General features: G+C 45.1%; 1 protein-coding gene across 1 annotated transcript in view; it reads right to left on the bottom strand.

Moving 5' to 3' along the window:
* ITGA9 (integrin subunit alpha 9) overlaps nucleotides 1-26,580 on the bottom strand; it is a 445,717-nt gene that overhangs the window by 397,472 nt on the left and 21,665 nt on the right. The window contains exons 2-3 of the mRNA XM_083186309.1: nucleotides 9,314-9,441; nucleotides 3,291-3,397 (exon numbers count right to left, since the gene is read on the bottom strand). Coding sequence (XP_083042435.1) covers nucleotides 3,291-3,397; nucleotides 9,314-9,441 — 235 coding nt within the window. The remainder of the gene's footprint in view (nucleotides 1-3,290; nucleotides 3,398-9,313; nucleotides 9,442-26,580) is intronic.

The raw sequence follows: 26,580 nt of genomic DNA, 5'->3' as shown, positions 1-26,580 counted from the left end.
ATTAGCAGACACTGACATAAGAAGACTGCTGTTACACAGGCTGTGTTCAATGCTGCAGTGGGACTAAGCAGGGCCGGATTTGTGCCTAGGCCCGTGAGGCACCGGCCTCAGGGCGGCACCAATTAAGGGTGGCATGCAGGCTGACATTCTGTTAAATGGCAGAGCGGGTGGGCATCGGCGAGTGACAAGCGCCGCCGCCCCAGACATGAATTATCATATGTCGGCATCACCCGCCACTGCCTACCCACTCTGCCATGCACATTACATCACCGCTTAGTGGCTGGGTCCGACGGTCCCCTGCGTGTCTGGAACACACAGTCTATTGGCTGCTGTGTATCCAGCAGCTGAGCTGAGCGGCGCGCAGATCCTCCTTGCCCTCAGTCAGTTACAGTGTGTGAGCTGGAGAGAGACTGATGGAGACACTGTGCTAATCACTGTACTAATAAGTGCCTCCCTCCCTCCGGATCCTCCGTACAGTGAGCAGTCCAGAGTGCTTAAAAAAATATTAAGGTGGGCTACAGTTTTTAATGAAATATATAAATAACAATGTATATACATATATGATTACTTTAAAATAGGGGGGGGGGCACAAAAATGTTGTGCCTAGGGGCGGCCTGACCCCTAAATTCGCCCCTGGGACTAAGATGAGGATTCTGAGAGCCAACATTACAGACTGCTCTGCCCAGATAGCAGTCATAATGACTGCAGCAAACCACTGTCCTTGCAAATTCCTTAGTGGCACCCTGGCTGCAATAAACAATCCGGGTGAATTTATTTATGATCCAGGGCAGCAGGTGATAAGAAATTACAACAGTATTCTCACCCAGAATCCTAGAAGGTAGGCAACTATAAGGCAGGGATTTAGTAAGGGGAGGCAGTGCCTCACCTGTCGTACTCCAATGAAAACAGATGATTTATTTTATTTGAGTATGAATTAGCAGCACTCTTCTGTAAATGCAGAGAGACAGAGGAGAGGCAGTGACGAGCTCAGCCTTCCCACTGGCAACCAGGAACTTCATGGAGATGATGGTAGAGCTGTGTCTGAGGCATTTTACTAAATTGTACTAAAAAGTGCCATGGGAGGCAGCTATAATATTTGTGCCTTGACAAGGGCTCAAGACACGCATCCTCAGTGATATAATAGTAAGCTCCCTCTGGTAATATGCACAAACTATTACCACTTGCTCAAGTTGGAGTGAACAGGTGTCCTGGAGTGAATGTGTCAAAGGTATAATCATTATCTCCACTGCCTGATCCCCCCAAGTATTGAGTGTAGTAGCTGGGATGGGGGTTGGGCCTGAGCTTTTTTTACACCTCTCCCTTCACACCTTCCAGCTAACACAGAGAGAGGGTGCAAATAAACTATGCGATCATTACATTACAATATAATATATAATAAGAGGTTGTTGGTATATCAATGGCCAGTGATATTGGCCTGCCCACCAATCGTCCAGGCACCTCTTGCCTTGCAGGTCCCTAACACTATGGGGTCACCACCTGGGATGCAGGGAACCCCAAAACATGATCCAGCTAAGGACCCCCCCAGGGCATCACATTAGAGAATAGTGATAGTAAAGTGGGAAAATTATAAGTATGAAGGTCCCAATTATATGTTTGGAGGTAGAGAGTATGTGAAATAAAGAGTGCAAACATAAATAATAAACAAACATGATATAAAAAGTGACTGTGTATTTAAGTTGCGATGCCCTGAGACAGTCCAGCCAGAGCAGCCTGGGGGCCCCACACCCAGATGCCAACCCCACATTTTCTGACACTATATAAAAATAAATAGGACTTACTTGGAATTATGCCTCTGTCTCAGTGCAGTTCATGCTGGTTCCCTGCTTAAAAACATAGAGGGTGGTGGGGGAGGGGTGCCAATCTAGATGAGGCATTCTCAAACCTCAGGTGTGTATTTCTACACATATACAGAGTAGGGAAAAAAGGCTCTAAGTTGCACACCCTCAGTAATGAAAGGTGCCATCTGCTGAGAATAAAATGGTAAACCAGCGTGCCCAGCTTTATCAGAGACTTTGAAATACATATATTTTCTTATTTGTGAAGCTCTTTTTCTAACACAGGATAGTGTATACTGTACATCTTCATAGGGGTTTCTAAATGAGCAGTTTGATAGAGTGAAATACATAATACCCTGTATTCGGTCTATATAGGGCCTAATTCAGCATCAGTTATAGTATTGCGAATATTTGCAAAACTACAACTGACCCCTCTAGCATGTGGGGTGCCGCCCAGCACACGACAAGGCCATCTGCATGCTGGGTTCCACCCTGCGATTGCAAACATTTTGAAAGCAATGTATTTAAGTTGTGATGCCCTGAGACAGTCCAGCCAGAGCAGCCCGGGGGCCCCACGCCCAGATTCCAACCCCAAATTTTCTGACACTATATGCAAATAAATAGGACTTATTTGTATATGTCGATATACAAATAATCCATGATCCAACAATATTCTGGCAAGTTAATTGGCTCCCCAACAAAAGTTATCCATCGAAAGCAATCAAATGATTTCTCTCCACATCAGCACGCCGCTTTGTTTCCTTGCCCTACCAGGGTACCACATTATCAAATAATTCAAACCACCCAACGGGAAGCTGGCTTCAGTATGCATCAAATCATTTAATTCCTTAGAGAAGTCATACAGGCAGCACCAGATCATTTATTTTCTCACACAGAACACACATCTCTAACATGCTGGTGAAGCCCATGGGTGTCGGGACTCGGGAACAGCCCCGGCTTCAGCCCATGCCAGGGTTCCCCTGGAGGGGGGACCTCTTTATTGGGAGGTCCCCACTCCCCCAGGGACCTGGCCTGTGCTGACCAATTAGGGTGATCATGCTTTGGCCGGGGCACCTTATGTAAAAAGTGTCCCCCGGCTATAGCATGACACCGGTGCTGGTTTCCAAAATACCGGAAACCACTACTCATTTTTTACCCCTACTCCAAGAGCCTGGTGCTGGTCATAGTAATACCGGGAGACCCCATTTCATTTTTTACCCTTTATTTATGCAACCAGGACTGGCTCAATGAGGGTAAAAAATTAAACAGGCCTTCTTAGTAAATTTGCCCCATTATGTATTGATTTATTTTATGCATGTTATTTTCTACATGATACACATTTAGGAACTTTTCTGTAGCTAATCACATGATTATGCCTAGACAGAAAAAGTACCGGATGGAACTGCTACAAATATTTGCTAGTGACATGTTTCAAATTATTGCCATGAGGAGTAAGCACACTATCAGATAGGTGGAAGGCAAACATGATCTTACCAGTACACTGCCGTCAACCTTAGACTGTCTTGCCAGGCTAACCCCCATCCACTCATCATCTCTGTTCTCCTTACATGTCTTTCCACAGGGAGCACCAGGACTGTTTCCTGGGAGGAGGAGGAGGTGAGAGGTGTCAGTGCTCAGCACATGGAACAGGATGGTACAGATTCATTAAACGCAAACAGTATTCAAAGAGACCTTTGTGTTACTAACATAAATGTAGACATCACTTCAATACACTTTTGTAATGATTTGAGCTTTACAAATGTGAATGTTAAATGAGTATACTGTATACAATATAGTTCAAAGAACTGAATATTCCTTTATAAAGAAATATTTTTCCTAGTGATCTTCCCAAAAATATTCAACTAGACACTTAGCCAAATACCATGTGCTAAAAAACTTAAACAGGCTTGTAACACGGAACGTTTAAAGAATACGATTTCCAAACTTGTTTAAATCAATGTAACTATACAGTATTAATACAGTTGTGTGCTTCATTCTAGAAATAAAGAATCTCTGGTGAGTTTACAGTAAGTTTTTATTTTGTTTACTTAATCTACTGTATGCTTTATATATAATGTTTGGATTGGATTTCCAGAACTCCCTGTAAGACCTGTAAGGATTTGGAAAGCGAGGTCAGGAGGCTCTTTGCTGAAAATGAAAAACACATGGCAGACATTCTAGACACATAAAAAATGGGCTACAAATAGTAAAATTTTAGTAACACAAAATCTCCTTTTACCTTTTATATCACAAAATACAATAAAGTATATCTAAATGCTCATGGCTTAATATAAAGATTGTGACTGACTGTTATGGGCTATGTAGAATATTTGCATTCAAAGTATATACTAATGTAGTTTGTTCTGAAAGAATAAAAAGCATTTTTTTTTTTTGTTGATGCATCATTTTATAGTTAACATTATTAAAGACACCAAAAACTATTAACAATGTTAGACAGTTGTTTAAACAAACAATTTCTGGATCATTATTTACGTTTATTAGGTACAGAATGAGATCTACACTTATGGACTACTGGGCTATTGATTTCAAAGTTCAATAACTATTTTAAGACTATATTCTCTAAAACACATTAACCCCTTCATGACAGAGCCAGTTTGTGCCTTGATGACAGAGCCCTTTTTTTCAAATCTGACATGTCTCACTTAAGTGGGGATAACTTTTTTTTGCTTTTACTTATCCCAGTGATTTTGAGATTGTTTTCTCGTGACACATTGTACTTCAAGTTAGTGGTAAATTTTGGTCGATACAGTCTGTGTTTTTTTGTGAAAAATACCAAAATATCGTGAAAAAATGGAAAATTTAGCAATATGCAAAATGTCACATTTTCTGCTTGTGAGACAAATAATCATACCACTCAAAATAGTTAATAACTAACAAAGACCATATGTCTACTTTATGTTGCAATCATTATTTCAACCCCCTTTTCATTTTTTTGGACACTAGGAGGCTTCAAATATGACTAGCAAATTCTCAAATTTTCAAGAAAATTTCAAACTCTGATTTTTTTAGGGACCAGGTCAGTTTTGATGTGACTTTGAGGGACTTGTATGTGAGACACCCCCATAAATGATGCCATTTCAAAAACTGCACCCCTCACAATATTCAAAACAGCATTTTGGAAGTTTGTTAACCCTTTAGGTGTTTCACAGGAATTAAAACAAAGTGTAGGTGAAATTTCAAAATTTCATTTTTTTTGCAGATTTGCAATTTTAATACATTTTTCTAAGGAACACAGTACATTTTACTAGAGAAATGTGACTAAAAATTGATTCCCCCAATTCTTTGGTTTTCATAAATATCCTATATGTGGCCCTAGTGTGCACGGTGACCAAACCACAGGCTTCATAATAGAAGGAGCACCTACTTGATTTTGGAGCCTCCTTTTTATGAGATTATTTTTTAGGCACCATGTAGGTTTCTAGGCACCATAAGATGCTAAAAGTTAGGAACCCCCCCACAAGTGACCCCATTTTGCAAACGACACCCCTCAGGGAATTCATCTAGGGGTATAGTGTACATTTCAAACCCCCAGGGGTTTCACCAATTGTGGTACAACTGGGCAGTGAAAATGAAAAAAATTAATTTTTCATTTTCACAGCTCAGTTGTATCAAAATTGGTGAAACCTCGGGGGGTTTGAAATGTACTCTATACCCCTAGATGAATTCCCTGAGGGGTGTAGTTTGCAAAATGGGGTCACTTGTGGGGGGGTTCCACTGTATGGGTGTTTCGGGGGTCATTCAACCAGAATCTGTGCTGCAAAATCCAAAAATCACTCCTTCCCTTCTGAGTCCTGCCATGCACCCAACTGGTATTTTTTGGTCACATGTGAGGCATTGCCGTACCCGGGAGAAATTGGGGCACAGATTTTGGGGTGCTTTGTCTCCTTCATTCCTTGTGAAAATGAAAAATTTTGAGCCAGATCTGCATTTTTGTGTAAAAAAATTTAATTTTTTACACAAAAATGCAGTTCTGGCTCAAAATTTTTAATTTTCACAAGGAATGAAGGAGACAAAGCACCCCAAAATCTGTGCCCCAATTTCTCCCGAGTACGGCAATGCCTCACATGTGACCAAAAAATACCAGTTGGGTGCATGGCAGGACTCAGAAGGGAAGGAGTGATTTTTGGTGGTGGAATGAATGGTGGGTGCTATGTCGCATTAGCAAGACCCCCGAAGCACCAATACAGTGGAACCCCCCCACAAGTGACCCCATTTTGGTCACCAGCTTTGGGAGGGGGGCTGGCGCTGCGGCTGGCGGGGGGGGTGGGAGGGGTGCTGGCGCTGCGGCAGCCGGGTGGGTGGGAGGGAGGGGGGCTGCCGGGTGGGAGGGGGGGGGGGCTGGCGATCGTTGGTGATCGGTGCGGTATACACACACACACACACACATATATATATATATATGTGTGTGTATATATATATATATATACAGATAGCGCAGGCCTTATGCTTGCTGGCGAATCGCCAGCAGCATGCTGCTGGCGATCCGCCAGCAACACGGCGCGCCATCTGACTGAGACGCGCGTGCGTCCCCCACGCACGCGCGTCTCAGTATCCGGGCGGCCGGGCGGCGAGGCGGACACAATACTGTCCGCCTCCCGCTCGAGGGGGGCTGGGGGGACCCGAGGAGGCTGTGGGGGGGTGCGGGCGCCCGGTGTGGGCACCGGGCGACCGAGGGCAGCACCGTCGGAAGGGGACGCGCGCGCACCTCGTGCGCGCGCGTCCCCTTCCGACACACAGATGGCGCGGGAGCAGGGAATGGCGATGGCGACGCCATCGCCATCCCCTGCAAAGATGAGCCCGGCCCCATCTGTATATATACATATATATACACACACATATATATATATATATATATATATATATGTGTGTGTATATATATATATATATATATATATATATACACATATACATTTGCAATACTTTTTTATTTTATTTTAACTTTTCTAGCAGCATGATGCTGCTGCTGCTGCTGCTGCGGGGGGAGGGGGGAGGAGGGCAGCGCTGCGTGCGCACCAGGGGAGCCGGGGGAGCTGCTGCCGCTGCCGGGTGAGTGCCCGGCGGGTGGGAGGGGGGGGGCTGCACATCGGTGGTGATCGGTGCTGCACCGATCACCACCGTTTTCTGTGTTACCGAGCGGCTTAGCCGCCGGTAACACAGGAAACGCTGTGATTGACTGTTCAGATTTGAACAGCCAATCACAGCGATCGCCGACCGGGGGGGGCACCCCTGCCCCCCCTGGGCGACGAGGGGGGATGTCTGCTGTCAGGGACAGCAGACATCACCTAACTGTCACTGCGTCTCTAGACGCAGTGACAGTTAGAAGTCATGACGTATATATACGTCATGTGTCGGGAAGTACTTCCCGACCATGACGTATATATACGTCAAATGTCGTGAAGGGGTTAAAACATTTGTTCAGAAAATACTGAAACAAATGGGCCCAAACATAACAGCCCCTGATATGTGGGCAACGTCGAGCGAAAACAAAACTGCTCTTGCCTTTAAATAAATTGTCCCTTTAAACTCAGAGGCTGCATCAATGAAATCTCAGCGCTTTCTCGCAGACATACTTTGTCTCTGAACGATCAGTGATTCCAAAACCTCTATGAATCCCGGCGCCCTAGAGCTTCTAATTTTTTTTTTCAAAGCACCCCTAGTCCAAATGTTTCTTATTGAGAAATTAAGAAAAAGATATTAAATTACAGTAAGTAAATTGTGTTTGTATGTCATCTTTAGGGTCAGTTACCAGAGAGGAATGCTTCTCTTTGTCCACATTTTTTATGATAGACGGACCCCAGCTCTGGTTTTGCCTGTTATATTGACCATAAATGATTTGATATGGTCCTGGACAGTGGCGGTTTTTACCTATGGGCTTCAGGGCTGCAGCCCCCCCCCCCCCCAGGTAAAATCCGCCACTGTTCTCTGCCTAAGTGAAGCCAGATGCAGTCTGTGAGACAGCTCTGGATTAACTGTGACTGGCAGTGACTCACTGTGACTGGTATACGCCGGACCCGGGACTCTGAATATGCCTCTGGGGGCTTCTGCAAAAGCAGCCCATAGAGGCTGGGACCAGTGGCCAGGACTCATTTGTGGCAGCAGGGTGCAACAGCAGCGGCAGCAGCGGAGGGGGGGAGCATTGTGGCAGCCCCCCTTCTCCGCAGGGGTACGAGCCGTCTCTGGTCGTGGACCATCAATCCAAGGCACCCCTGTAAGTATTCTGAGGCACCCAGTTTGGCTATCCATCAGACATTCGGGAATAGCCTAGGCCAGTGGTGGCCAACCTGTGGCTCTTGAGCCTCATGTGGCTCTCCCCCTTGTAAAGTGCGGCTCCTGCTCCCACTGCTGCCCGCCGCCCACCGTCCGTCCCAGTCCCCCCCTGCTGCCGGTTCCCTGAATCCCTTCTCCTTCTGAGGGGGGGAGAGCGCGCATCGCGCATCTCTCCTACCTCTTACTGTGCATCCTTGTGACTGGGCCGTCCACCAATCAGAGCTCGCGGGCCAGCAGCCAATCAGGAGCCGGCCAGCGAGCTTTGATTGGTGGACGGCCCAGTCACAGGAAAGTGAGGGGGAAGGAGACGTGCGCTGTGCTGTGCTCTCCTCCCATAAGTGACATGACAGGAGGACTGCAGGGGGACACCAGACTGTCCTCTCCCCGCCTGGCAGCAGCAACAACGGTGAGTGCTGCTGCTGGGAAATTTGCACTGTGGGGGCATAGCAGTTTGTGGCACTGTGGGGGCATATCAGTTTGTGGCACTGTGGGGGCATACCAGCTTTTTGGCACTGTGGGAGCATACCAGCTTTCTGGCACCATAGGGGCATACCCGGCACCGTGTGGTGCATACCTGGCACCGTGGGGGGCATATGTGTATCTGGCACTATTGGGGGCATATGTATATATGGCACTGCACTATTGAAGGTATATTTGTATCACACCCACCCAAGGGGTCAAAATAGACTATGCCCCTTTTTTTGGCGCATGCGCCTTCGGCGCGCGCATGATGTCGGCTCTTTAGCTTGACTACCGATATTTTTCGGCTCTTTACCTCTGACCGGTTGGCCACCCCTGGTCTAGGCTATTCCCAAATGTCCGCTGGATCTCCCGCACTCCAGCCAAATGAGGAAAGTCTGTCCAGAAATGGCTTCTTGCCATCTGCTGCATCTCACTTCCTAAGTATACTGGGCAGTCAGGGAATCTTGATCGTGTTATTGTGGCCACTCCTCCCCCATTACAATGCATGCAATCTAGGCTTTGTATATCAGGGGCAGAGACACAATGGCCTGAGTCAAGGTCTGTTTCTAATTTGTAAGAACATCAATCTGTCTGTCTATCCTCATGTGAATGTTTTAAATGTATATTTATAACTCAATAACTATTTTGCTTTCAATTATATCTATAGTACATTAAATTATAAAGCTAATGTCATTTTTTAGTTACTGATCATGTGATTCATCCTAATAAAATGAAAATAATTTATGAAAGATTTTCAAGTCACTCACCTCTTCCCATGTCCAGCTCAGTACATTTCTTGTCAGGATTGCTGTGAACTCTGCATTTAAAAATTGCTCCAGGAGTCTTTATGGATGAGCTAAATTTAGAATTTGCTTTTGGAGCGCCCACCAGAATCCTAAAATGTAAAGTAAAGTTGGTTGATATAAATTGGAATTTCCTTTCCGCAAATGGAAAAGATTGATATGTCTGCAAACCTTCAATCAGTTTTCCCTAGAGAATATACAGTTACGAGTACAGTAACTCTCGCTCAAAACAAAAACTTCGAAAGCTAGTCTGCTACCTTCTTTGTTTGTTAATGTATGAGAAAGAGATGTAGTTTCACTCCCTGTCAGCAGATGACAGTGTCTCGGAGACTCAAGGACACTAGACATATATACAGAGAAGCCTTGACGTGGCTTGGAGGCATATCATACACCTGCGCAGGTATATGTAACCAATATCTCTGAATTCTATTATCATGTAGTGTTCAAGATTGGTTACTGATACCATTCAGTGAGCTGGGGGAAACAATGTCTTGTTTTACTTACTCAGTGTCTCTGAGACTCGAGGACACTATATATATATATATATATATATATATATAAACAGTTTCTTACATAGCGCACACATATTGCGGAATATGTGTGCGCTATACACCTATAAGAAACTGTTAATAAAAAAATATTCTCTCCCTTTACAGAGAGAATATTTGAACATTCCCATCAGTCCCTGCCCCAGTGGAGCTTACAATCTATATTGTACCACATGTACACAAACACACATTCATTCTAGTTTTGTTAGGAGCCAAATAACCTACCAGTATATTTTTGGATTGTGGGAGGAAACCGGAGTACCCAGAGAAAACCCATGCAAGTACGGGGAAAATATATACAAACTCTGCACAGTTAGGGCCATGGTGGGAATTGAACCCATGACCTTGGTGCCATGTCAGAAAGGGAATTCCCCCCCCCCCATATCTAAAACAAGAGCAGAGAACACTGCTGGCGGGTGCCAAAAATGCAGTTACAGCCCTGCTATCATAAATAAGACCTAATTCATGTTTGTTTGCACATGCAGCATCTACACAGTTGCTATTTTTCATGCTACAGAACTGCTAATAATAGTAAGTGACGTTACGGCCTAGTAAAGTATATAGACACCTACTGGAGTCATCACAAAGTTCTTACCAAGTGCATATATACAGACAGCACTGATGCCAAAACAAGGAACATCAACTCCACAAGTCTATGGTGACACAGACTGGATGCGGTAGAAGTAGGGTTGCCACCTCTCCAGGATTTCCTGGATTCTCCCTGAATTGGTGGCAACCCTCCAGGATGTTTTTGCAGTCTCCCAGAATCCGGGTGACTTTCAAAACCTCCACAGCCTCCCAACTGAGTGTGCACACTGTCAGGGGCGTAGGGAGGGTGGTTTTGGCGGAGCACGAGCTCAGGGCGCCAGAAAGGCCACAGGGTCTGCACAGTGCGTCTCCAGCACATGCGAGTTGCTGCCCACCCCACAGCTCCCTCTACCTCCAGAAATATTTAAACTGGGCTTCGGGAGAGGACGGAGGAGCACTGTGCAGCCAACATCTTAGGATGCTGCAGCAGTGCTTCCTCCCAAACTGAGTCTCATAGGAGAGATAAGCCAGCTGCTACTGTATATCAGTCCCAGGGCAGGGCCGTCTGTGATGTCAGCTGAGGAAATGGTGAGGCCAGTGTGGAGGGGGGGGGGATTTGTGTGTGGACAGTCAGTGTTTGGGGTAGATACAGATGTAGCGGGATTCATCTTTGCAGGTGATGGCGATGGCGTCCCCTTCCGACAGTGCTGCCCTCGGTCCCCTTCCGACAGTGCTGCCCTCGGTCGCCCGGTGCCCCGATACTGAGACGCGCGTGCGTGGGGGACGCACGCGTGTCTAATACCCCTTTTCCACTAGCAGAAATAACCCGGTAATCTTCACGGGGACGCGCATCTACCCGGGTTTTTCTGCTAGTGGAAATGCTCCCTGTCAAATAACCCGGTTTGGATTCCCCTGCAATCCTACCCAGGTAATGATCACGGTAGCACCCGGTTTGCACCTGGGTTCAGGGATAGTGGAAACGCTCCCAACCCGGTATATTTGAAAAACATAGCTGATTGGAGCTTCTGGGGCATTGTTATGTGAATTTTGTATATGTTTATGTGCAATTTTTACATGTCTAGGTACACAAATGGCTCAGGTATACTGTAAACAACAGTTTTCACAAAAGTTTTACGTATCGTGTGTGAAGACACTTAGGTTTCATATTGAATATTTGGGACTAAAATAAAGGCTGAATTTTTTCAAATAAATATTTCTGGTCTATTCTTTAATCAGAAAATGTTGTGTTTAATGGTGGCCCTTTTGGGTAATGGTGGCCCTGTTTTATGACCTCCCCTTTGGTAAATCCCTTTAAAAAGGCCTTTTCTTATGTAATCTGTAGGAAAAAAACAGGCTTTACCTGGGTTAAGTGTAAACGGGGCTGATCCAGCAATTTACCGGGTAGCACTGTAGTGGAAATGTGTCTTAAACCCATGTCCAACCCGGTATCGATCCAGGTACAAATTACCGGGTCCGACCCAGGTTGCTAGTGGAAAAGGGGTATCAGTCAGATGGAGCGCCGTGTTGTTGGCGGATCGCCAGCAGCATGCTGCTGGCGGTTCGGCCGGAAAAGATAAAACCGGCCCCATCTGTATGCATGTTAGAGAAGTGAGGGGGCGGCGGAGGTTGCTGTCAAGTTGTTGTCACTGCTGTCAGGGTGAGGGCAGGATGTATGAGGTATCTCTGTGTAGGAGTTGTCAGTTGAATGTAACAATAGGGACTTCAATACATGTCTGTATTAGAGACCACGCCCACTTTTCCGAAGAGGTCACGTCCATTTACAAAGCCACGCCCACTTTTCCAGGAGCACGTGCACACATGAAGGGGGGGAGTCTCCAGGAATAGAAGATGCCTGAGGTGGCAACCCTAGGCAGTAGCAATGCTGGCACTACAGTATATTTATCTGCAAACATATCAGCTGAAGGCAGATACATGTCCTGAATACAGCGATGACATGCATCCATTTTGCAGGACTGCCTGACTGCAGTGCACATATGGTCTGTCGATAATCAGCAATGTGTACAATGTGTACAAACATGAATTAGAGCCTTATAGTGTGTACACACAGTGAGATTCCCTTGCTATTCGACTTAAGATTCGAGTGCTATACAATCTTTGCTATCTCTGTACTTTTAACATACAATTCATACAATCAGCATTTGATTTGCACTATATAGTCATTGCAGCCCTGTCTATCTGGGTTTCGATTTGTGCTATCACGGGAGCGCGCATCGGGATCGAAAGGTAAAAAACCTGTGAGATCTGCTTACAATCAGCATACGATCTGCATGCGATTTAGACTATATAGTCAAAATCGAATGTCAAAGCTCACCGTGTGTACACAGCATTAGGGGTATATTCAATAGAAGTCAAAACTGCTGTCTTGCTGAAAAGACGGCAGTTTTCGGCATGAATACATCGGAAGAAATCCCGATCTATTCAGTCATAGCTTTTTTTTCGGCATGCCGAAAAGCAGGTGGATTGACGGAAGAGCCGCTAATTCACCGGCTTTTGACGGAAACACAGCCAAAACTGAAAGGTTTTGGCTGTGTTTCCATCATCTTCAATCTGGCATAACAAAATGCCGGATTGAGGCAGGGAGGACGGCGCCGTGTGAGCAGCAGCTTACACAGCGCTGTCCTCCTTTACACTGCAGCCCACACGCCACTGCCTGCACCCTCCCACCAACTCTCGTACATACCCACAGCTGAGTCGGGGTTCCAGCTGAGCCGGGGTTCCATCCAGGCTCCCTCTCAGGTTCCCGCTGCCTCACGCCATCTCCCTCCTTCTGTCGCTGCCGCACTCGACCAGTCCGAGCGCTGGCCGGGTGAGTGTCAATCATCGCCCAAATCCGACATCCGGATTTGGCAGCTGAATGGAATAATGGATGCCGGATCCATTCTGGCAAAAGAATGTCGGAATGGATCCGGCATCAATTTAATATACTCCAAAATGCACTGTTATTGAAGCAGAGCAGCACCATGGGCCTTATTCTGCTGATCACTTGGAAGCAGCAGCGAAGCACAGATATGTTAATGCAGCAGGAGAAGTCTGGTGTATTTAGACACTTCTTGCATGCATGTGTTATCCACCGCTGTAGCAAAGGATGCAGCACAGGATCCCCTGCGACACCATCAACCTGCTGAGTGACCCATGGTGTCATACAAACTGGCCTACTCTGCTCCATCTTTGGCCTTGGCACTCTCCCAAATGGAGATGACACACCTTCTTTCTATGAAACAGCTGCTATCACTGACCCCAAATGGTGTCAGACTGTCAATCATTTGACAATAAAACAGACAGAGACAGAAACAGAGACAATATGCAAAATGTAGATTATTGGTCTATGTCAATCACTTGACATTTGAGGCCATACTGTCCCCAAGGACAAAGTACGCGCATATTCAGTATGGGTCCAGGACAAGGTACCTAACATCAGTACTGTGCCCTCACTTGCACTGGGACCTGAATGAAGACCCATATGTAGTATTGAACTTTGCTGAAGCAGGAACAGAGCTGTCCTCGGGCAATTTTTTTTTTAATTAAGAAAGGAAGTGAGGGACTTATATCCTTTTAAGAAGCATTGAAAAACTCCCTTATTCCCTTTGTTTTCTGTATACCGCCATACTACTGGAAAAGAAAACACCAGTACTTTTTGCGAATACAGGGCCAAGAAAACGCTATGTGAATAAATCGTAAGTCTGGTACGCAAATCTGCAATCCACTAGATACACCATCACTATTGATTCTTCTCATTTTTTTCTGGGGGTTAAAAGTAATAACACCTAAGAGATAAAAAAAACAAATCTACACATTTATGTTCATATTTTATTTTTTATATACACATTTGTAGGTGAAGAGGATACTGTAGAAAATTGTAGATATTGTAGAAATTGCCCTGCAGAAAAAGAAAACGTTACATGCACATACTCCGCTATACATGCTGTGAGTGGGGTACGCCCATCTATATATTTCCTTCTCACCCTATTGGAAGTAACCACCTAAAATACACTTAACGGTATTTAATTACTGGTTTCCGTTTGATTTTCTTCTTATATTGCTGAAAACACATTGGGAGAGAACATTGAAGCATGAAAAGATCCATTAAAACATCGATGTTCTAGATACCATCCTGATCATCTGCGCCTTAGAAGTCTGGAAATCCCAATTTTTGTATTCTGTCCTCGGCCATGTTAGAGGTGAAAGAGGATTTGGGATCATGGAGGAATGCACCTAAGTACCTTACCTGCGCCCCAAAACCTTTTTCAGGCAAGATTAGGAAGCAATGCAGCTTGGAATAGACAGCTAGTGCAGGATAGATGTTTTATTTTGGTTCAGTTTCCAACTGGCCACAAATCAAACTTCCCTTCTCCCCTTTTTAAACAAATTAAGTTTATTGTGGCCCCATAATCAGTGTGATCTAAAAACGTGGTGCCTTGGACTAAAAAAGATTGTGCAGTGCACTGTTTTAGATTCAGATACTTTCCATGACCTTAGAACCCAATGAGTTGGAACCCAAATGAGTTGTCAAAGTAAAAGATAAGAGGAATACCAAAAGCAAAGATTATTATTATTCAACAGAGGTAGATTATGCTTGACCAGTATATTCTTAACATTTTTTGTCTTAGAACAAACCATTCAAAACAATTCCCACGTCAAAGCTCTATAAATCCAAAGTGCCAAAGTTCTGCTATGTTATTGCTGTCCCTCTGGAAAGTGACTTCAAAGAAGTTTTAGAAATTCCAAAGGCCTGAAGGAAAACTGTATATTCCCCTAAACCCATGACATTGGTATAGAGACAATACAACAGAAGATACAACATTAGAAAAGGCAAAAAAATAAATAAATAAAAAATGTAATTAAGTGTTGTCTGTTCCACCTGAATTAATTAGCAAAATACATGTACTGTATATATTGTAATGTTAATGTTGCATGCAGATCAAATAAACTGCATACTGTAGATTACTTTCTTTTAATCCTCTAGAGCAGAAATAGTTCTCTGAAGTTTATTATACAATTACATAAAGAATTCTACAAACAAATGAAAAAAAAAATAGATTCAAATGGGAGTTCTATTGGAGATGGGATGTTGTCCATAGCAACTGATCAGAAACTATTATATTCTAGAAGGTGCAAAATAAATAAGAAGTACTGTAGTATCTGATTGGTTGCTATGGGCAACATCCCATCTTCAATAGAACTCCCATCTTAGTAAATTTACCCAAAAGACTATTTCCAGCTCTGAATGGCCTCTGATGCAAGTGGGATCTGAATGATAGGTCAACAGTGTCTAGGTCAACAGTAAATAGGTCAACACCATATGGTCAACATACAATAGATAGAAGGTCGATAGGAGCAAAAGGTTGACACATACATAGGCCAACATGACCCTTTTTTTTGTTCATCTTTTGAGCCTTTTCATATACTACATCCACGTGGACTACAATTAGGAATGGTACAGTGTGCCAAGTGCAGCGGTAACAGAGTGAAGCCCTGGCCCGATGCATGCCAAGCAATGTGAAGGCTAAATGGATGTCTAGTGGCTCATGTGCTGACACTGGCACAAAAAACTTACTTTAATCTTTTCATGTGTCAACATTTTCATGATCCATACCCAATACAAATATGGAAAATTGACTATATACAGGGCCTTCTTAACAGCATTGTGAGACCTGGGAAAGCAACACAATGGAGATTCTTCCCACCCAATCATGAGGAAACATTGTTTAGAAAATCATAATCACAGTCAGACTGGGGGGGCAGCCATCTCTACCTGTCTCCGAAGAAGCTGCAGAGCATACCTGCTTACTACACTGGAAGTTGCCGGAGGCTCACGATTTTTGGGGTAGCCTATCACACACCTGGAAAAGTAGGCACTTTTTTCACATCCTAGCGAAGCTTGCAGGATGGAGAGGTAATCACCAGCATTCGTTGGTCTGTGGGGGAGGAGAGGGTCTAAATTATGCATACCACTGCATTTTATCCAGATTCCCTTCCCACGGACCAGCGAATTGCGGCATTTTCCTGAAGTGGGGCGCGGCTTGATGAAGGATAAAAGAGGGGTATTATTCTAGAATGAGTGCTTCCCCTGTGTGTATCGAGCTCTCAAGGGACAGGAGAGAGGGGCTTGATGAAGTCAGAGCCACCCCCAAAGTTTTGCTAGAGAGTAGAATTGAAAAGAAGGTAGGTTTGCGGCAGAGGCACCAGTCCGCCCCAGCTCAAAAGCAAACAACTCTAAAAGGTGCAAAGCTACAGTGACTAAGTAATTAAGTGACTGACAGTTATTAACACTAGCACTCAATGACCCACTGCCCTAGGGAGATCAGCCAATATATAATGATATAAAATACAGCATACTTTAAGTAAAGGGGTGCCGGATGGGGTCCCGACAGGCATTCACCCGACGTTGGGATCCCAACTGTCAAAACATCGACAGCCAGGTTTCCGACGGCCGTTGGCTATTTTCCCTCGCGGGGGTCCACAACCCCCATAGAGGGAGAATAGAATAGGTGGCTCGCATTGCGAGCCACCGTTGCCGCAGCGTGGCGAGCGCAGCGAGCCCGCAAGGGGCTTTGTTGCGCTTGCCATGCTGTCTGGGTCCGGCCAGTCGGGATCCCGACATCAGGATAATGACTGTTGGGATCCCGACTGTCGGACCCCTATACCGCACCCAAGTAAAGGGGGCTATATATGTATAACATACTGTATGTAAGGGGTGAGCAATAATGATAGCTTATTTTCTCCAAATTGAAACAACTCATGAAAAAGTGGAAAAGAAACAAGTCTGAACTGCAGCAAATTACAATATTTGGATGCAAAGTAAATGTGCAACACTTGTTCCAATATAAAAACTTCATAAGAAGGAAGGAATTGTGGTAGACTATAGTGAAAGCCAAATCGGATATAGAACTCTGGAACAAGACATCAACAAGATAACGGTTTCCAAAGATTAATACTCTTTCTTATTCAAATCTCACAAAATTGTGTTCAAGCAGGAAAACAACCAACAACGAAACTGAGTTTGGTGATCAAGTGTTCAAAGGAGAGCATATACTATATCACCAGTTCTACCTTTGGCTAGAAGATTCAAAAGAAGAGCATCTGACCTACATGCAGAGCTGACCCTTAGCAATTTGATGCCTAAGGCAAGATTTCAGTTGGTGCATCCTAGCACTGCCGCTAACTCTGCCTCTGACCCAGCACCCCTGTCCAAGAACAGAACCCATCACATAGCAACACAGATCACAGCAGCAGTCAGTGACACCCATAAATCCTCACCCACACCAATACTCATTTTGGTTCCCTACTGTATGTCAACAATAGCAACGATGCCCCATATCCCATATCTTAAATAGGAACAGTGCGAGCCAAAGATACGAAGGGTGTGTTGTTGCTGAGAATGTGTGTGGCCACATAACAGTGCCCCCAATTCAAATGATGCCACAAAGTAGTGTGACCTTATTTACTTTACAGTAAATCACACAACATTGCTCCTTCACCATATACATGTTAAGTCACGTAGTAGTGTCTGTTATTAAAATGATGCCCCCTGTATTGCTCCATATTCACATTATGCCACATCATAATTCTCGATATTAACATTAAGTCCATGCCGTAGTGCACCTTATTCACATCGCACCACCCCATAGTGCTCCTAATTCACAGTAAACCACCCAGTAGTGCTTCTTATTCACATTATGTGACCCCATACTGCTCCTTATTCACATTACACCTCCCTCCCCTTATTGCTCTGCACTCAGATCGCTTAGAAATAGGGTGAAAATCGTCCTGTGTGTATGCCCATTTAGTCACTTGTATTATTTTCATACTGTTTCTGTTTATGTTCTTTACAATGAGAAGCAAACTTCTTATACTGTAGCATCAAATGAAGGAAAATAATAATAAAACGTGTTTTGCTGCAGCATAATAGTGTTAATTCTCTGTAGACACTGACATGAATTATACAGTATGATGCAAACAGTTTGTTTATGTTCAACCCAACACATATTTACTGGTTCTGTTTACTTATTCTTTATTACAGTACTGTTACCCTTAGGGCGGTTTCACACATTCCGGCTCCTGCTGGGCGGCGAAAAACCGCACGGCCAGGAAGCCGTGCAGCACACAGTAGTTTATCATGGAGGGGATGGCCACAGCCTGGCAGCCGTCCCTTCCAGTGGCGGGATCTGGCAGCAACCGGACGGCCGGGCCGTGGCCCTCCCGTGTGAATGGACACAATTGTGTCCATTCACAACTACTGTGCAAGGCACGGCTTCCTGGCCGTGCGGGATTTCGCCATCCAGCAGGAGCCGGATAGTGTGAAATAGCCCTTAGGCATGCACATGGGTTAGTCTAATTCATTTGGAAAGGCACAATCACTCTCTAATGGACAAAACCATATGCACTGCACTGTAACATGTGCAGAGGGAGTTACATTTGGATGGAGGGTGTATTTAAAACTGATATCTATATTTTAGTCTAAAAATAAAGCAGCCAGTATTTATCCTGCACAGGAACCATAAAACACCCAAATCTAACTCTCTCTGCACATGTTACATCTGCCCCACCTGCAGTGTATATGGTTTTGTCCATTTGTCCAGTGATTGTGCCTTTCCGGGTGAATCAGAACAACCCCATGATGTGTAAAGAATGTGTAGGTACACACCCCTAATGCAACCCTAAACTGTCCCTAATGCATATCTTCTCCACATTTCAGACAGAACCCAGGGAAAGGCAGCCCCTTTCTTGAATCCAAGATATGCAAATTGAGCATTTTCACATCTTGTATTCACTATGGGCCAGATTCTCTAAGCTTCAAAAGTGATAAAATGGAGAGTGATAAACAGCCAGCCAATCAGCTCCTGTCTGACATTTTTCAAACACAGTCTGTGGCATGGCAGGTAGGAGCTGATTGGCTGGCTGTTTATCACTCTCCATTTTATCACTTTTGAAGCTTAGAGAATCTGGCCCTATCAGAGAGTCTCTCTCCCTTGGAGTCTCCGAGGATGTAGGGAGGAGACAACAGCAGGGACTGTTGTAGGGACTACTGTTGTACTTACAACATATCTCAGTTACAGTGTAAATCAGGGTTAGGCAACATGCAGCCTGTGAAATGATCCTGACTGGCCCACTGCTCAAAACTGTAGTGCAATGACAAGTGTCCCGACTGCCTGAGCTGCTTATCATTGCGGTACTGCAGTCCCAACCTGCACAACCTCTAAGGAGAGCTTTGTTCGACGCAGGGCAACCCAAAATTTCCTCTGTCATTTCAGATGCTGGGCGGCTTGCAGGACAGAGCCAAAGCGCCAGTCAACTTGCATGTTGGCTCCACCTCCAATTCTGTGCAGCATCTGACTTCACAGGAAATCGTTAATGGCTGCCCCCAGCGAACAAATCTCTCCTCAGTGGCGCAGCTTAACTGAAGATAAGATGTGTTAAGGGGAGAGGTAGATGCTGCTATCTGGACTAGCTGAGGTACCCGGTGTTGGACCCGGTGTTGGACCCCTTTTTGGATTCCCAGGACTCTCACTGGGTCAGGATTGGGTGTCTTAGTGGCCATGAACCTAATCTGGATCCAATCAAGCCACCTTCCGTTGGTTTCATCCAAATTAATCCAACAGTGTTCAAAAGCATGCCGGCCAAACATAATACCAAATAGCAAATATGTACAGGTGCATTTTAGTGTGAGGAATGCTCCACTAGGGGGGGGGGGTTGGTTTGTTCTATGCATCACTTTCTGGCCAAGTTTTACTCCAGCATTTCCAGCTGAAACCCAGTGATCTGTGATATTTGCACAATGGGAACATAGCAGTAATAAAACCATGGTTGCCTACCCGGATTCAGTATGAAATCCCAGCGGTCGGGATCCCAGCGTTCAAAATCCCGACGCTGGAATCCCGACCGCCTAAATCCCGACAAGGGGGGACGTGGATCGCCCCCCCTTGCAGGTTCGCTGCGCTCGCCACGCAGCGGGCCCGGTGCCTCGCTACGCTCGGCACGCTAATTTATTCTCCCTCCAGGGGTGTCGTGGACACTCACGGAGGGAGAAAGTGTCGGGATTTCGGCGGTCGGGATCCCGGCGTTCAGAATCCCGACGGCCGAAATCCCGCCCGCCGAAATCCCGACACTTTCTCCCTCCGTGAGTGTCCACGACACCCCTGGAGGGAGAATAAATTAGCGTGCCGAGCGTAGCGAGGCACCGGGCCCGCTGCGTGGCGAGCGCAGCGAACCTGCAAGGGGGGGCGATCCACGATTTAAACTGCATCCCGCCTACCCTCCTGGGAGGCTTCAGAAAATCGAGTCCACGACCCGGCCCCTTGGTAAGGTGGGCAAGTCTCCCAGTTTCCACCGGAATAAATACTGCAATTAGCCATGGAGGGGTAGGGTTAATTATGCAAACTATTTTCATTTTAGCCCCGCCCCTTCCTAGAAGAACCCTAAGAATCCCGGGACTTACAGTACTGGGGCAGAACTTAATAATACTTAATAAGAACTTAATAAAACTATCTGCCCCCCCCCCCAAAGTGCTTCGCCCAGAGAGGAGACTTTAAAATTAGGCAACTCTGAATAAAACAAGATTATTAACAGACAGACAGGTAAGAGGAAATGTGTGTGCCAGTGCCGACTGATCAGTAATCAATTGAACGTTGTTTTTTCAAAAAATATTAAAACATATTATTAAAATGTATTGCACATAAACGATAATGAAAAGCATGGAATTCCATAGGAGTAATTCATAATGAGTTAGAGCATATTACCACTGGGTTTCCAATAAATTGGATTAGGGATTGAATGTCCAGTCCTTATAAGCAACAGAAGATTAACAATCTACAGGGATATCTACTATATATAGTGCAAGGATAAATGCAATGTACAGATGGAGCCTGGCTCCCTCTTGCTGGCGAATCGCCAGAACGTCACCGCTGGCGATCCGCCAGCAGCCCGGCTTGCCATCTGACTGAGACGCGCGTGCGTCTCACGCGCGTCTCAGTGTCCGTCGGCGGGGCGACGGGACCCTGTCCGTCTCCGCTTCAGGGAGACGGACAGGGTTGGGGGGGGGGGTGCGGGGAGGCGGTGGGGACCCCGGGTGACCGCCGACAAGCCGGCGGGGACCCGGGGGAAGCCGTCAGAAGGGGACGCGCGAGCATCTCGTGCGCGCGCGTCCCCTTTCGCAAATACAGATGGCGGGTGGCGGGGGACGGCGGATGGCGTCGCCATCGCCATCCCCTGCAAAGAAGAGCCCGGCTCCATCTGTATCTTATCATACATTTGTACATACTGGCCTACTCTCCCACAATGTACATGCAATGTCCACGCTCACATTTTTGGAGCTCACCCAGAATTCTAAAAGAGTAAAACAAATATTACAGATTTGCCAGCGGCTCACAGACGTGATTTACACACCGCATGTATCTGGGTGAATACAAGTTATAGCACCCACTGCAATGCAATACAGCAACCCCCTTGCCTCACGTTTGGACTTGCACTCTAAGGTGGCCCAGGATTAAAGTCATCAAATTATGTTTGAAACCATAACCTTTTTCAAGCGACCTGGACACGCCATCTATCCTGGGCTTAAAATATCCATAATATCCGACAGTGCAGTTTTTTTAAAGTCAGACTTAGGCCCGTATTCAATGTGGCTGGCGAGGGGGTTAAATGGTGGGGATCGCAGAAAACCAGTGACCCTCGCTGTTTAACCCCCTCAATGGATGACCACCCTATTCTATGCTCTGGGGAAGTCCTCACTTCCCCCAAAATGTGAGGCTCGCAGCTAATGCAGGGAGTCCGCTGCAATTAGCCATGAGTCTTGCATCAACTGACACCAGGGGCGGGTGGCAGTTGAATACTGACAGGGCGAGCTGTGACAGCCCTGCTCATCCCCAGCATTGAATATACCCTTAAAGCTCAGTACGCACTGGGCGATATGTCATTAACACTATGAACAATATCAATATCATTAACGATATCATGTGCATATCATCCAGTGTGTACGGCCAATATCATTAACGATATGTGTGGCCGCAGATCTTTATCACCATCCCCCTGTCATATGTACATGCAGGTCAATCTGACAATCCGGTCAGTGACTGCATGTACGTTGATAAAGCTACAGCCCGTAGTGAAACACGTCACTTTCCTCACTCCTGGACTCACCCTTGGCTCGAGGATTGTCACATTGCCTGCTGGACCACCTATGGTCAAAGTCCCAAGTTTGGGCTCCTACTAAGGACTGGTATATTGCCATTGGGACCACTTGGATATTGTCCGCACTGTGGAGATTTACCATCTTTTTCCAAAAAGTGACCCCTGATTTCTCCACTGCCTTCTGGATGATCCTGGACTAAATCCCACAGGTGCAATTTATCACCATCGACCACTGAACATATCAATATTGCAGCATCAGCACACTTCCCACTGTGCTTCCTCCAGCGGCCTCAGGGGAGCCGCACCACCAGAGAGGACCTTTGGGCCACCCTGAAAACCAACATAATTGTGCTCCCTCCAAGCGGTTTCAGGGGCACCGTACCACCTGAGAGGAGTTTTTGGGCCACCCAAATCCAACATCCTAATCAGCTCACAGACACCTCCAGCGACATCACACTCGGAGACCATAGGAATAGTGAGGACCTGTGAACATTTCCCCATTCTCCCTATACATGGACATTGAGCCATCGTCCAGACCCTTGGTAATGTGTACCTATCCCATGCTTAACCATTGAGCCTTTGTTATACCATTTTTTTTTCAATCCAATCAGCTTTTTATTACATTTCATGTATTATTGTATTAATTGTGTTTCTTTTTTACAAAAATATTATTACATTTAATTGACTGTGTGTCATTCATTGTAGGAGAGAGATGCTGTAATATATTATTTTTTCATGTACTGAGCAGGAGACTGCACTGACCGATATCTTGAACGATATCGGTCAGTGTGTATGTACTATATTGTTCTCCCGCAGCACCGCATACAACAAATAACTATATACAGTATGCGGCTGTGTAAATTGCTTTCAGTACAGTCCTTGCATTACAAGGACTGTACTGAAAGCATTTGCAAGAATGCGTTTCTGTAGCTGTTGTACTGCATTTAGACAGAAAAAGAAAGCATACGATGGCCTTGAGATGAGTCAGGGATATGTCAAAAGCACAATCCAACTTTTCCTTTCCCAAAAATTGGGAAACTTAAATGTCAGGGGAACCAAAAGTACACAGCAAAGCAATGCTGACATGTCTATTTAGGATAATATGTATCAGAGTACGCAGCACTTTGCAAAGTAATACAGGTAAAAGATACATTGATTGCACACAACAACAAATGAACTTTCCTACATGATGTGTATGCACAAATATCTAATAACAATCATTCTGTAAACAAGGAAAACCCAAAATGCAAACTTGCAGTTTCAAAAAATCAATGCAGCCACAAGCTTTTTATTTCTCAGTTAAAGATTAATTTTCTATTACTCAGCAATGTACTGTATTAGTGCTTTTATTTTACAAACCTAAACATTATCCTGTGTCAATGCTTTGTATCTCTTGGGCAGTTATTAAAGTTGATCAATTTCCTATTCAATTGTCTAGGGCATTCACTTACGTTCACATGCACATACACTTGCTTATCCTCCTACATTTAAAACAATGTTTAGTAAATGGATATGGTGTAAATATCTATATAAAATGAATTATGTACATTATACAAGATAAGCTATATATTATATAAAAATATGTGCATCATGGTGCTAGTATTTGCAAGTAGTTTCCTTCTGGGATGCAAGGCTGGTGTAAGGCTTCTTGGCACTCTAGGCGATACTTCAACCCTACGACCGCCCCCAACCACAGCCTGCCACCAAAAGTATGAAGGTGGCATCTTAGAAGTTCCACAGCCACCACCTGCATTAAGTACGACAAGGATGTCTTCCTCATAGACATCAATTTTGTGATAGGCAGACTTGATGGTGCCCCCACCCCCAGATTGCGGTGCTCTAGGCAGTTGCCTAAAGCTGCAAAACAAAGTTCTTCAAGATAAGCGCCTATAATGTAAAAGTTAATATTGAGCTGCTGGAGAGAATCCACAGAGACCATCCACCTCTGAAAAACATAGCATACTGTATAGGACACAAAAAGATTTTGGATTAACCCAGCGCTTGGATGAATATTGATTGCAAGTGATCTTATTGACTGCACACTTAAGGAGTCAGACTTACTTATTATTTCATCCACGTGTACTCATAACAGTTTCTTTACATCCACTTAATGTTAACTGGTCGTCACATAAGAAAGAGACTTAAAGATAGAGCCAGCTTTATCTTTGCAGTGGATGGCGTTTCTACCGCCATCCGCCGATAGCAGCCTGCTCCCGCCAGCGGCACGCGCGCACGAGATGCACGCGCTCCCCGTGGCAATGGAGCTTGGCGGGGTCCCCGATGCCTCCCCCACCATCGCCACCGGTCCCCCTCGCCGCCCCGCCCCCCCCCCCCCCCCCCCGAACTGGGCAGTGTCTCCCTGAAGCTGAGATGGACAAGGAGACACTGCCCAGCCACGCGTCCCAGTCTCTATCGCCGGCGCTCGCCAGTGAAAAGCATCTGGCAAGCGCCGGCGAAAGATAAGGCCAGCTTCATCTGTACTTAAGAATTCTGACCCGCATTCATGTAAAGGTATCTTTTATTGTAGAGTCACTCAGTTGCCTAATGCTGCCTAAAGGTACAGCTGGCCTGCTGGGATGGTGCATCAAAAGATGGGTACACACTAGACCAGGGTCCTCTAAACTATTTTGTCCTGGGACCCCATTAGACTAAAAAATCATTACGGGACCCCAGCAAGTTACTGCAGAAGCCCATCACGTCACATGTGTAATCAGCAGACAGCACATACTGTACATGGCAGCATTATGCAGTCATAAAATAATGTGATGATTCTAAAATAACAGACAATTCAACAGATTTTTCAGACTCTTTGAATCACTGATTTGAGATTATAAAAGTCATCAACCTGATGGTCAGCAACATGCAGTCGCGACCCCATGCTGATAAGGTCTGGTCCCACTTTGGGGTCAGGACCCACAGTTTGAGAATCATCATCAATTTCCCTTGAATTCCCATGCGAACGATATATTGCATACACACTGAACATTATATCGTTGATGATATCATACAGTAAAATCACCTGGCCCTTTGAACATGCAGTAGTTGATGATATAGTCAACATTGACCTGCATGTACCGATGATGGGGGGTTGTTAATGACTTGCAACATCCTTAGCGATATAGTGCATACACACTACACGATATGCACAATATATCGTTAATGATATTGTTATCCTGCATATCATTAACAAAATATTGTCTATTGTGTATGCACCTTAAGAGCGCTATGTGCATTGGTGGCTCCAGAATTCAAATAGGGGAGCCACACCAACTGTCATAACAAATGCTTCCAATGACCCTTACAGTTGATATTGCTCCCTTATTTAAATTTTCATTGTACTGCAGCCCCACCTCTGAAGCTGCAACTAGTTATGTGTATATTTAAGTAGGATTTGGCGAGCTACAGTCTATAGGCTCCCATACTGTACATCAGAAAGATATTGTACCCAATCGTACAATCTCAACTGGTTGTATGACTGATTGTATGACAGATTGTGAGTACATTGTGGTGTCCAAAAACCACCAACGACTGCCAGGGAGTTGAAGGGAAAGTTGGACACAATCGTGATTGCGAAGACTGGTCTTTCTGATGTATGGCCACCTTATGTCGTGCTGTTTCCTTATTGTGCCCTGCCCATAAAGTAACATTTTCCAGCACCTGCCACATATAGGCACTGAAAAGGCCCTTATGTATAGCCACTGGTGAGAACATGTGTGAGACACGGGGCACTGGTAGGAGTTATTGTGGTAGAAGCTCATAGAATTCCATATGTATGGAATCCATAAGTATCACATTGAACCTCCAAAAACAGTCTCCTGTCCCCAATGTTGATATGCCTAACTTATAGTGCCTCATGCCATACTCCTATAGGTGCCCTATCTTCTATGAACAGCCCTTCCATTATTTATCTTTTACACATGTTCCATTCACTTCTTAAATATATAATCAAACACATTAAAAGAAAATGCTTTGGCAAGACTCCTTTCATATAATAAATACAGCAGTTAA

Source organism: Crinia signifera, chromosome 5 (genome assembly GCF_055691185.1).
Source record: "Crinia signifera chromosome 5, ASM5569118v1, whole genome shotgun sequence".
Taxonomy (NCBI): domain Eukaryota; kingdom Metazoa; phylum Chordata; class Amphibia; order Anura; family Myobatrachidae; genus Crinia; species Crinia signifera.
Note: the sequence above shows the minus strand (reverse complement) of the source record. Positions and strands in the feature narration are given on the sequence as shown.